The sequence below is a fragment of the Drosophila novamexicana genome, unplaced genomic scaffold, assembly GCF_003285875.2.
Source record: "Drosophila novamexicana strain 15010-1031.04,08,12 unplaced genomic scaffold, DnovRS2.1 tig00000024-arrow-pilon, whole genome shotgun sequence".
Lineage (NCBI taxonomy): Eukaryota > Metazoa > Arthropoda > Insecta > Diptera > Drosophilidae > Drosophila > Drosophila novamexicana.
In genome coordinates this window covers 1,114,927-1,127,052 of record NW_020824768.1, presented here as the reverse complement: position 1 = coordinate 1,127,052, position 12,126 = coordinate 1,114,927, and the positions used below count along the sequence as shown (strand labels likewise).

General features: G+C 39.6%; 1 protein-coding gene across 1 annotated transcript; it reads right to left on the bottom strand.

The window, feature by feature from the left end:
- Window positions 1–2,616: 2,616 nt before the first annotated feature.
- On the bottom strand, window positions 2,617–11,443 carry LOC115771105 (opsin, ultraviolet-sensitive). The gene is made up of 6 exons (XM_030716664.1): window positions 11,380–11,443; window positions 10,322–10,477; window positions 4,719–5,180; window positions 4,553–4,682; window positions 3,708–4,024; window positions 2,617–3,642 (listed from the first exon to the last, which is right to left on the bottom strand). The coding sequence occupies exons 3-6, from the start codon at window positions 4,822–4,824 to the stop codon at window positions 2,771–2,773; spliced, it is 1,425 nt and encodes a 474-aa protein (XP_030572524.1). The 5' UTR covers window positions 4,825–5,180; window positions 10,322–10,477; window positions 11,380–11,443; the 3' UTR covers window positions 2,617–2,770.
- Between the last annotated feature and the right edge of the window lie 683 nt (window positions 11,444–12,126).

Sequence of the window (12,126 nt, the reverse complement as noted above, 5' to 3'; positions counted from 1 at the left end):
GTTTTTATTCATTTTTGAGGCTTTTCTGTGCACCTGTTGCGACTTCTACTGCCTTTATTGGCGCGCGCTGTTGGTCAATTGCCAGATATTGGGGGTCGGGCTTTTAAATTTTCTATTTTATGTCTAAAATACTTAGCTTAAACCTCGTGTTGTCGATCATTAATAATTTGGAATTAAGTGTAATAAATAAATAAATATTGTTAGGTAATTTTTAAGGAAAACATAATTAAAGAAATAATAAATCGAGTCACATACCGAATCCATTTTTTTTGAACCGAAGTTTGAACCAAAAAAGCTGCACATAAAATGGCTAAAAATAAAGAACAGAAAAATGTTTGCTTTTGAGACAAGTTAAGGTAATTTGACGAGGCTCGATTAAATGGCAACCCGAGCTAAAGCGACAATTAATTTTTGTTCTCGCGGACATATTTATATTTCTAGCGTTTAATTAAATAAGTGTGTAGATGTATTTCTTAGGTTGTGAAAATGTAAGAAATTGACACATTTATTTAATACATTTATTCGTTTATAAACGCTTTAGGATTTAAAAAAAAAAATTTAAGTACAAGCATATGGTAAGCATATTGTATAAATACAAATTAGGTTTCGTCAAGTTAAACAAAAACCTAAGCACATGCACAAAGCCGGCCAGAGTGCATTTTTAAATATGCTAATTAGATGTTTCTTTTTGTTTAAGGTTGCATTTGTTTGTTTGCCTTTTCTTTTCTTTTCTTTTTGCGGACAGTTGCTGCAAATATTCGATGCAGCTGTGTCGTTTCATTGTTCTCTTTAGGAAAAACATGGAAATACACGTGCTGTTGTTACAAAGGCTTTTTTATGCCTCTTCGAAATAATCTTGCAGTTGGCATATTGGCTTTTTGTTTAATGATAAAAATGTAAATTAAAAAAAAAAAACTCTATTCTATTTGCCCGAAATAAGCGATGCAAGAGTCTCTGCTTCTTATTTTTCTTTCGAATTTTGGCAACATATGGAATAATAGAAAAAGCCATGGTAGGGTATTTAGACATCGACTAACCTTTGGCCTAGCTTTACTCGTGTAATTACAATTTTGTTCAGGTCTCTTTTAGCATATTTTACTATTGTTCTCTTGTTGTGACTACATCAAAGATATAGTATATATATTATGTACTTATTTACTAGATGACATCTATATATACAGCTATATAAATATATATATATGTAAATGTAAGCAGAAAACACTTAAAGGGTATAAATTCGTATAATATTGCCGCTTACAAATATTTAGATTCGTTTGCATAGCTTAAATGGCTTTCATTAAATTGTTTTTATTTGTTTAGGTACAAGTACTCTTTTTAGACCTGGTCGAGGTCCTTTTGCAAAATTAAACAGTTAGTTTAGACATCTATAAATTTGCTGTACTTAGTCAAAATTGTAAATATGAAGTGTATGACAATATCAATTGCATTGTCATATGTATGTATTTGTACTTAAATATATGCACACAAATATTTGCATATCTGCATTTATACATTAAATTTGCATTACGATTTCAACTACTGCACAATACGATCATATGCGGCATTATTATTAGCATTTAAATAAATACATAAATATATTATTGATTCTCTTACAAATCTTAATATGCTTATCGGCCTTTAAGGCATTTCCAATTGTGACATTAATTGAATAATTTGAGTTAGGTTTCTTGATGAAATGTGACACTTTGACACAAATTAATTTCGATACATGCCGCGAACAAATGTACATAATACATGTGTACATGTCTATGTGTACGCATGGACGCATGTACGCATACGCATGTATATACGCATGTACACATGTATTGTGTACATTTGTTCTTCTCAAGTGCCTACATTGTGTGGTAGGATTAGTTTGACTTTCCCTGATAGTACGTATCAGACTCGCAAGTATCCACAAGATACAGTTTAACTTGCACCTATGCATAACTAATTAGTAGATACTTATTATCTAGACATAACGAGCACCTACTTAAGGTTTTGCTCATACGTAGCCTTAGCATATACTAAATACTCACTTAAGCATTTTACTCGGAAACATTTTCGTTAAGCTCATTTAACATGTTTTCTATCACTTCGTTGCCATGCCCATGCGCTCCATAAAGAATTTTGTTTATTGTTGTATTATGTTTGCATGGAATGGGAATATGTTGCTATATACATATAAGTATATAAATGTATATATATGTATATCTATTAGTTGGTTATAATTGCTTTGCTCAGCAGAGAAACACGACAAAAACGGCGGCTGCCATCAATGGTAAATAATACAACGGGCTGGTTTCTCATTTCGTGATTCTTTTGAATCGAAATCTAGCGCAATGTCAGGTGAAACACAATAGCTGAGCATATTTGCAAAATATTCAACTGCGACATCTTTAATATGAGCTTATTTTATTTAATTTGGAAATATTTACTCCCGACTTCCGAGTCTCCTTTAAAGGGAAAATGCGAGCTTTATTAGTTAAAGCAAGCTCTTCTAACATTAATAATTTAAACAAAAAATGAAAGTGTTCTATATTATATGTTAATTTGATTGCAAATATACAATCATAATAATAATTCGATTTTTTAAGCTCTGCTACTTATAATTCTTGTTTACGGTCATATACTATTCTACATTTGATCACGTTTTGCCCTGTCTCCCTTCCACTCTCCCCCCTCTCTCTACATAGTATTATTAATAAAAGTAGTAAAAAAATATTCATTACCTCTTTCGGCCGCCAACTAATGGATATGGTAAGTTGCTCTAGAACTTACTCTGTTCCATAGCTATGGAGGTGGAATTATTGATTTCGGCCACAACGATTATCTCGTCGTTCTCCTCCGTTTCCTCGGGCACCATCATCAGGTTATTGTTCAAAGTGTAGGGATCAGCGCGGTTCTCGCCATCGCCGGATGTGTGGCGCATGCGGTGCGTGAAGGAGCGTGTCATATAGGTGGAGCGTGTGGTGGACACGCGCCGCAAAGCGCCACGCCCATACATGAGCATACGAACCTCAACACGAAATCTGGGATGCGTAGCGGCATACAGATAGGGATCCACACAAGCGGCCGTTTTGCAAAAGAGCGCAGGTATCATGGAGCCCAGCGGCGTGATATGCTGTTCCTGGCCAAAGACGCCCATCATGGCGACAATTGCGTAGGGCGACCAGGCAATGAACCACAGGCCAATAATGGCAGCCACTATAAACGTGAGTTTCTGCTCGGTTTTGGCCTTGTCCTTGTTGGACTGTATGCGATTCGCCATGAAGACCACCTTCAGTATGTAGAAGTAGGAGTAGACAATCGAGATCAAAGGTATGCAGTAGGCGGCCACAAAGAAGAGTGCCATAAAGATGCGCGCCGGCGTCTCCTTGTTGAGATAGTCAAAGCTGCAGGTCGTCAGATAGCCCTCCGGCACATAGACAGACAGACCCACATCCAGGGCGGGCATCACGGCAAAAAGAAAACTATAGCACCAGATCAGTATGATGATCAGATAGGATCGCAGCCGCGAATAGCGGCGCAGCGGCTGCAGCGGATGCACCACCACATTATAGCGATCCAGAGCGATGGCCGTCAGTGTTCCAATGGCGCAGGTGCCGCTGAGTCCGCCCACAAATCCATAGATGCGACAGGCTGCATGTGTTGGGGCACCAGTTGGGGTAAAGAAGCGTATTTGTAATTTAGCTCGATGCACTTACCCATGTCGCCCAGGGCCGGACCCTCTTGTATGTTATTGTAGATGGCAATCGGGCACTTGATCAGCATCAGGAAATCGCATATGGCCAGATTCATGACCAGTATATTGGCCGGTGTACGCAACGATTTGCGGCTGCCAAACATGAAGATGACAAACGCATTGCCAAAGCAGCCCACCACCGAGATGAGGCAGTAAAGTCCGGCCATAATATAAAACGAGCTAGTGCCAGGTGGTTCGAATTGCAGCCAAAACGGATTCACCTTTGCTATATAGTCCAGATCGTATTTGTCGCGATAGTGTATATAGCCGGGATATGAGCTACAAACGAAACAAACAAACAAATAGAAGACTGAAAATTCGGCAAGTTTTCTTTTCAAGAGCTGTCAGCTTTATAGTTGGAGTATGCAAAGGCCAGTGAAAAATCTAACGAACTTTAAATGGTTAACTAAATGAAAAAAACGCGTGCCCAAAAATATTAGCAAGAAATCCTATCGTTTGTTACAAATGACATGTATACCCTGTAAAATGGGCAGATTTCTGCGACTTTGTAAACCTTATTTCCTTCTTTTTTTGGCTTTCTGTAACTCGAGAGGTATAAGGCTCTTAAAGAGTATATTTTTAAGTAGTTCCCAGTTAAAATTTAATTTGATACTTAAATTGTTTCTCCCAAACGTTTCATTGAAACTGAGTAAATAATGTGAAAGACACTGCGCTGGAGAAATCAGTGGAAATATAATATCTGGTTAACGACTCACTCGCCTGATTCTTACACTTTTTGCTCATATACAAATCCAACTTTAGGCGCATCAATTCTGTAGCTCTGAAGTACTCAGCGTACAACCTCACCTCAGATCTGTCTCGCTGTCATTCACAGCATGCGAATGCTTGTCATGAACTTTGGTAACATTCGCCGTGGCTGCTGTTGAAGCATTTGCAGCTGCCGCTGCCGCTGCGACTGTTGTTGTTGTTGCCGCTGCTGCTGCAACGAGCGTTGCGTTCTGGGCCGCCTCGCTGCTGTTGCTGCTGCTGCTGGTGAACATCTCGGAGAGGGCGCTTGTTATCCAGAGGCTGCCATCGTCCGATGTCAGCGTAGGAAATGTTGACATAATGGTCTCCATGTCGGCAACGACTACGGCTACGGCTACGACTCCGGCTCTTTGTGTAGGGTTTATGCCAAATTTACGAGTTTTTCTACGGGCCGAAGGTTGCTGCAGCTGATGCTGCTGCTGCTGCTGCTGCAGATAAATATTGCATGTGGCACGCTGCGTATGCGTGATGTGTGTCCGTGTCTTGTGCTAAGGACTGGCTTTGTATCCAGCTGGACCATCCGCCTTATTTAGTCATTAGCTCAATTACCGCAATTGGTGCGCCTGACTGCGGTGACCTGACATCGGCATGCTGCCTCCGGCTGTCTTCATTGGTGCTCCCGCACAACCGGTGCCAATGGATTGTTGACTTCAATCTCGGTGCAGCACTGAAAGTAGACAAATAAAAGTGTAGTTACGATTAAATGAGCTTTTCCTGATTTCATTGTACGTATCCGTGTCCGGTTTGTTTAAGTGAAAATCTATTAAAATGCAGCAGTAAACTGTGGACTTTGCAACTTCAAGCGCAGCGCGGATATTTTCCATTAGCGCTCATTAAAGCTTCTAATTTGGCATGCATTGCATTTTAATAATACAAACGGAATTTATGAACACTCGGATACGTTCTGTAAGTCCGAAACGCAACCGTGTACATTTAATATATGTACACATATATATATCAAACTTTCGCATAAATGCACTCATAACTTTTCATGGTTTAGCCCACAAGCGCAATGAATAGGAAAAGTTATTAAAAGCAGCACGAAATAGAATAACATTGTTTAAAAGCCAGGTCAACATAATTGACGCACAGTTTCCAAACAAAGTGCAACATTTCAAGCCTAAGTTAATAGAGTACTTAGGTTCAGAAATTAAATTAAGCAGCACATGACTTGAGCTTGATTAAAGCGCGCCAATAAATAAGTATGACATGGTCCTATCCAGGCACAATAATTGGGCAATATGCGAGGCATCTTCAAGCATAACGAATTAAGCATTTATTTTTTTGTTAAATAAACAATTACAGCACAGCAGTTATGCGAATCTGCAGAGAGCAAGTACATCTACTGCTGGATCCACTAGGGAGGGAATCGAGAGAATCGATAACCATTATCGCCTTGAGGCGAACCTTCAAATGGCAAGTGCCATTTGGTAGCACGTGTGCCTGTAATGCGGGTACGGCTCTGGGATTATGGAAATCGGGCAAGCGTGCGCGCATTTAATAAGACCTAGTTAATTGCTTATTAAATAACTGGCAGCCGGATCGTATCATGCTCAGAGCTGTTTGTGGGCCCCAAGTGCTGCTCAACACAAATAGTTGGAAACACAAACAGCAAGTCAAACAGAGGCTGCACTTGAAGTTGTTGGCGGCGCAGGACAACTTCTTGTTGGCAGCAACAACAACTGCAGCAGCAGCAGCAACAGCTAAGAAAACTTTCTTGAGCAACAGAAAAAAAGGCAACAGCTGTGGGGCAAGAGTCAACAATCTAGAAGTACGACAAGCCAAAGGGCATCTTGTTGCCAGGGCTGAATAAAAGGGTTTGAACCAGTTGTCCAAAAACGAAACAGAAATTGAACCCTTTTGACAAAGAAATCTTGATTTTGCTTCATTTAAATTCAAAGGCCATTGTCTTAATTTTATAATAAATGCCAGTTTCGGGTTGAGAATAAATTTAGGCCGCAATTTGTAACTCTTCTATATTCCCAGTGAACATGGTAATTCTAATTTAAATGTGAATTGTTATTTTAATAAATCAGAAACAAAGGCTTAACTAATTATGTGTAAGCAAAAATATGCTGAGAAACAAAAGTTAGAGGCAGGCAATCGGACCGAAGCATTTATATATTAGTTTTGGGCTTGCAGCCCTGCTCCAAGTCGAACTTAATTTCTAATAGTTGTGCCTTTGTTGTTGGTTAGAGAGTTGCCCCGTTTACCTCGTAATAGAAGTAGTTTTGTGGCACATAATTTGCACTAATTGGCCAATGTCAATGGCCAAAACATGGTAGTGCTATATCAAATACTAGGGCACAGGAAAGTGCTCCTTGCTTTTGGTACGCTTTTGTTGTGCCATCAAAGCGGAATTAATTTAGTGAAAATTCAAATGCTTGTAGGCCCTTTGTTAACAACGGAGGGGGGTGTGGGGTGCGTACGCGTCAACATCGACATCAGCTTTCTGTCAATGGGCCAATTAATTATGGCTATCACATGCAAAGAGGAGATAGGAATTCCAATTAAATAAGTAAAATACTGTGACGACAAAATGTACTCATTCGTTATCCGAACAGTGACAAATAAGCATCGTTTCTTACGTTATCGATACTTTGAATCTTGCGACTGCACTAAGCGCTTTAGTCGTAAGTAAATAATGGGAGTAAGCCAGAAGCTTTAGACATTAATTCTATTATAAATTCAGGGAACGACTTCACTTTGCGGCAACTCCTTGGCAAACAATGCCCGACTGTTGCAAGTGTTTGCCTTCTGCATTTGTTAAATCAATTAGCTCAATTGCATTTGTTAGCTACAACAATTGTTTTCTTGAGCCCTGGACGGCGATTCTATGGAGCATAATGCATTTCCAGTGAAATTTTCTAGGACTCGATTTTCGATAAGTTCTCGTGGCCAGCCGTAGACGCATTGATCCATTCAAATGTCGACTTTCATTCTAGTTAGGGCTTTTGTTCACGACCTTTTCAGACCAATTCCATTTAACACATTTTCTAGACAATCCTTTTTGTACGAACTGCAGGCAAGCCGGAATTGTATGTGCTTTGTACCAGTTTATTTCCGAGCTTGGCAGCAGCTGCCAAACATTTCTAAGCCATTGTATTGAGCGCATCATCTGCTATCTGAGAGAATTCAAATTATACCAGGCAGCGCACTTCGACCAATAATGGCCGGGCAATGCGCCACTCAGCTGCACTTGTAATTAAGTTACACAAGGAAATAGTTTATTTGCACCGACTTAACCGCTGCCTACGTTTTGGAGGGGGAGGGGGTGGGATGGAGGGAGCTGCCTCTAGCTTTGCTGCAACAATTAAGCGCCACTTGTGGTCCGAATTAAATAAAGTGAGTCGACGGAAATAGCAGAACGCACGCCTAAAAGCCTGCAACAGCTATTATTATTTTGTTAAGTAATATTGCAATTTCTTTTAGCTTAGTTTTCGCTCGGCTTTTCGCACGAAATTGCTTTTAAATGGAAAAACCAAAATGCAATTTAATGGCTTTACAACATTTTTTTTTGTTTTGTTAATTGAACTCCTTAATAAAAATAACAAAAGGCTTTTATTTAAATTCCTCCGTTGTGCGATATTAATAATAAAATAAAATAAAGATTAGCCCGCCAATTTCAACGAAATTTTCGCTAATGCCTGCAAAATAACAGAAGCTATGCGCAAAATAAAAAAAAAAATATAATTCTAATATTTAAAGTGAATCCGAGCTTAAAGTTTCATTTTACAAATTGCCGCATAGTTGGGCCTTGTTGAATATTCTCTTTTTGGCGCTAGGGATATTTTTTGCCGCCATTATATATATATATGTGTATTATGAATTGCTGCAAAATTGTACGAGTGAGTTTTTTGTGCTAGAACGGCTTCAAACTAACAAATTTGTAGAGTTCTGCTTGAAAAAATACGTTGATTAACGACAGGGCAACAGAGACCTGTCAGTTGTGCTAGGCTCTCGTTTCCATTAAAATACCCAGAAATATGTTTTCCAGTCTGTAGTCAAGCAAAGGCTTTAAAAAGCCAACAATTTAGTGCAACAGACAGCAGCAGAAGGCATTTGCGAGCATATTTACATAAATTCGATAAAAATCTATATTAGAATCGAGTTTTACGAGCACATCTCGGAGCCTATAGGAGCTGCAGAATGTGTGGACTCTCGTAAATCAAGCTTATCAGGCACATTTTATTTATCTAGCTAGAAAGTGTCTTGTTTTCAATTTGTTCATTCAAATGCGAACTGCATTTATATGCCGAAAGTGTAGAGATAAATATATGCATAAGTAATTTGTTGTGAAATTTTCGTTTCTGAAATCGAATTTTTTACTACCAATAATGTGTTGGTGTTAGAGGTGTTGTGTGTATCCGTGTGTAAACTGAGTTATGACAAGCTGAGCCCCAGCTAAGGTTGGCCGCATGAAATATGCCGCCTTTTGCTGTATTACAGAGCACATGAGCCCCTCAGCCCCTCAGTGCACTTCGGTTGACTACAAACTTATATTGATTTATGTTCGCGCCAGTTCTCATTTTTACTAGTTTTCACTTATGTGCGGCAATTTTTGCAGTCCTAAGCGGCAATTGCTGCTGCCAGCCAAGCGCACGAGTGATGATTTTTTTTATTTTTTTTTTGTTTTTTTGCCCACTTACACGTGTAGCTCAAGGCTGAAGGATAGAAATTTTTGTGTCGCCATCAACAGGCACTTTAAGGCCTAAATTGTGTATTCAGATACATCTGCAGCAGATGGAGGGCCAGATTAAATGGTAGCTTGTCGGAGCTTTAAGCCATGAATGTGTTACAATTGCAGTCTGGCTCAAATGTCGCAGCTTGAGTATCCTTTGCCGCTGCATACGCTGGTCAAGTGCACCCCAGGACGAGTACTCCAGGGTATAGTTGCCAGCGAAACCGCTTGAAGGCCAAACGCTCGAGAGCATTCAGCTCGTGTTCCTTTGCACAGTGCAGCCGGCCGGCCACTTATTGCCGTTTGTCTGACAGAATGCAAAGACTTGTTTACAAGAACTTGATAAATGCTACAAAGCTCGGCGTCCACTCAGGTGTGTCGGCCAAACAAAGAGCTGGCGCTGACCCCTCCATCTACTGCAAGCGGCTAGAAACTCTTATTTGAGCTTAATCTCTTGTAAATTGCGGTTGCCTTTATTTTTATGCACAAATTTCAGAGATTCAGACAAGGCAGCTAAGCCTTCAAATTGCATTCACCACGTTTGTTTAGCTTCTGTGTGCTTTATTGGATTATTAAACAATATGAGAAGAAAACGTTTAATCCGAAATACGCCACAAACAACTCCGTTGACCAGCTAAGCGAAAAGTTACGAAAAGGTTGACAAGAATGTTGTCTGATTGGCAGGACTACAAGTTATCCCAAAATAAAATTAAGTTGATGTCAACCAAACTGAATCAGAACGAAAAGTTCCGCAATCAATAATAATACAGCTGCATGAGCAAAATGTTTAATTCAAAGCTCGAAAAGGGCCCTACAACTGGAATTGATCAATTGTTATTCATATATTTTGCTGTTCTGAAACTCTAGCTATTTCATTCCTCATTCTCCAATTTTTGCTACAAGCAGAACTATTGGGAAATAAAGTGAAATATCTAGCATATTTTTATATAAATTTAATATTAAAGCTTTCCGACAATTTTATAACTCTTGTCCACGCTTTGAAATTTAAGTACGCTGTGGTTATCTTTTGAGAAAGTTTTTTACACGGCTTTTGTACACTATCTAGTTGGATTTTTATTTATGGCTTTTTCGTGTCCAGCGGCAATTTGTGTTTTAAAACTATTTACCTTTTGTCAACGGCAAACTCCAGTTGAGATTTCCCTTTGCACAGTTTGACCTAAGCGTAGCAAAAAAAGTTGCTCAACTTATAAATGGGCGCCAATGGGACGCATAATTTTGTTGTTGTTGCTGTTGTTGTTGTACAATGTTTCCTAAACAGATGCCTGAAGGATATTACTGCGAATTAATCAACAGCAACAGTGAAGTCATTTTCTTTGTATTAAGTATTTGCAGAGGCTAAAACGCGCGCGTTTAACGCGTCGTATACGCAATATATGATTTAAAATTCGCGCGAATAAGCCACACACAGGCACAGGATCATATTTTGAATTTGTGTTCGCACCGAAATCGGTTTGGTTCGACTGATAAAGGCGCCCAAAATAAATTGGCCAACACCAACACCCTGACTGAAGGCTCGCTCGCGTTCGACTGAGCCACAGCGCACAGCAGCCAGCATTTTTATCAATGAAAATTGTTGCTCAGCCTGGGCTGCATGCAGACAGCCAACTGCAAAGAGAGAGAAAGAAAGTGCTCTCTGACGAGCTCTGCTCTTAAATGTCAGACACAATGTTGGTTGTCGCTGGCTTGATAAGGATTCTGTTCGGCTGTCATCACTTTGTTATCCCCATTATCTCGCCAGCGACCCAAAGACGGCTTTCGCCTGACAGTCGCAGTTACTTAGCCTAATCCGTGAATTTGGCAGAAAAGTGTTTGAAAAAGTTATGCACATGTGAAGTAAGTCGTAGGACACACAAGCACACGATAATATATCAAAATTTGTCAAATTTATTTCAAAAGCATTTGCTGCACACACAGAATTAAGTTCCGGGAAAATTTCGGATGTCAAATTAAAGGAGAGAGCATAAAACATGCAATGAGCCAGAATTACAGCACACAGAGTATCTGATTTTTATGATGATGATATGTTCATAACTTTTCTTATGGCGCACTCCATGGGGCGCCTATTTGAGCGCCTGTGTGTGTGTGTGTGGTGTGTGTGTGTGGGCTATTCACGGATTTATTGGCAGGATTAGACTCATATGTTGGTTAATCAGGACATAGTTACTCGTATTTCATTTTAGTTTATGGCCAACACGTGCGTGCCAGCAACAGCCGCAGAGTCGTGTGGGCCGTGTCCTTTCGCCGGCTGCAATTTGCAGCTGGAAATTGCATTACACGGAATGTTGCGCGAACTTATATTATTTAAATCATTCAGTTGCGATTAATTTGAATAAATTATTATTGGACTCGATGGACTTGAAAACGGCACGTCTATCGGCACAGAACTCTTATTTTGGTTTGATTTGTGTTTCCACATCGCCGATTCAATGCCTGTCAATTGAGCAAAGCTTGCCGCAATTATCGGCTGCTGCACTTTAATTAAGGCCCGATGCAAATGCAAATAACAAAGCGCCGCACAGCCGCAAGATACCCTGTAAATAGTTTTAGCCAGCATAGATGCGCATTTGTGGCATAATTCGTTTGGTAATTTCAATTGAAGTATTTTTGATTTGCATTTTTTAATTGTTTTCTGGAATTTTGGCTTTAATTGGCATGTAGAGCACAACAGCTGCGCGTAAGCCATAAATCATACATCCCTCGTACTTGCTTATGGAAAATTTTTCAACAAATGCCCTCCTCTATCCCCCTCCCTATCCACTTCATCACTTTTAAATACATGTTATTAATGGGAGGGCAGGTCTCTCACACACTCTGTAAATGCCATAGAGGGGGTATTATTATTATTATTATTATTGTTCTAGATTGTTTGTGTTGCTCTGGCTGTTAAGCCCTTGTCCCTTGTCGCTTGTTG

What these genes read in the sequence shown, in the direction of transcription:
- LOC115771105 (XM_030716664.1), bottom strand. Translation starts at nt 4,824, where the DNA reads ATGGAGACCATTATGTCAACATTTCCTACGCTGACATCGGACGATGGC. An exon ending in GACAGCGAGACAGATCTGAG is followed by an intron (nt 4,025 to 4,552) that starts GTGAGGTTGTAC and finishes TTTCGTTTGTAG; the next exon opens with CTCATATCCCGGCTATATAC. An exon ending in TCCGGCCCTGGGCGACATGG is followed by an intron (nt 3,643 to 3,707) that starts GTAAGTGCATCG and finishes CAACACATGCAG; the next exon opens with CCTGTCGCATCTATGGATTT.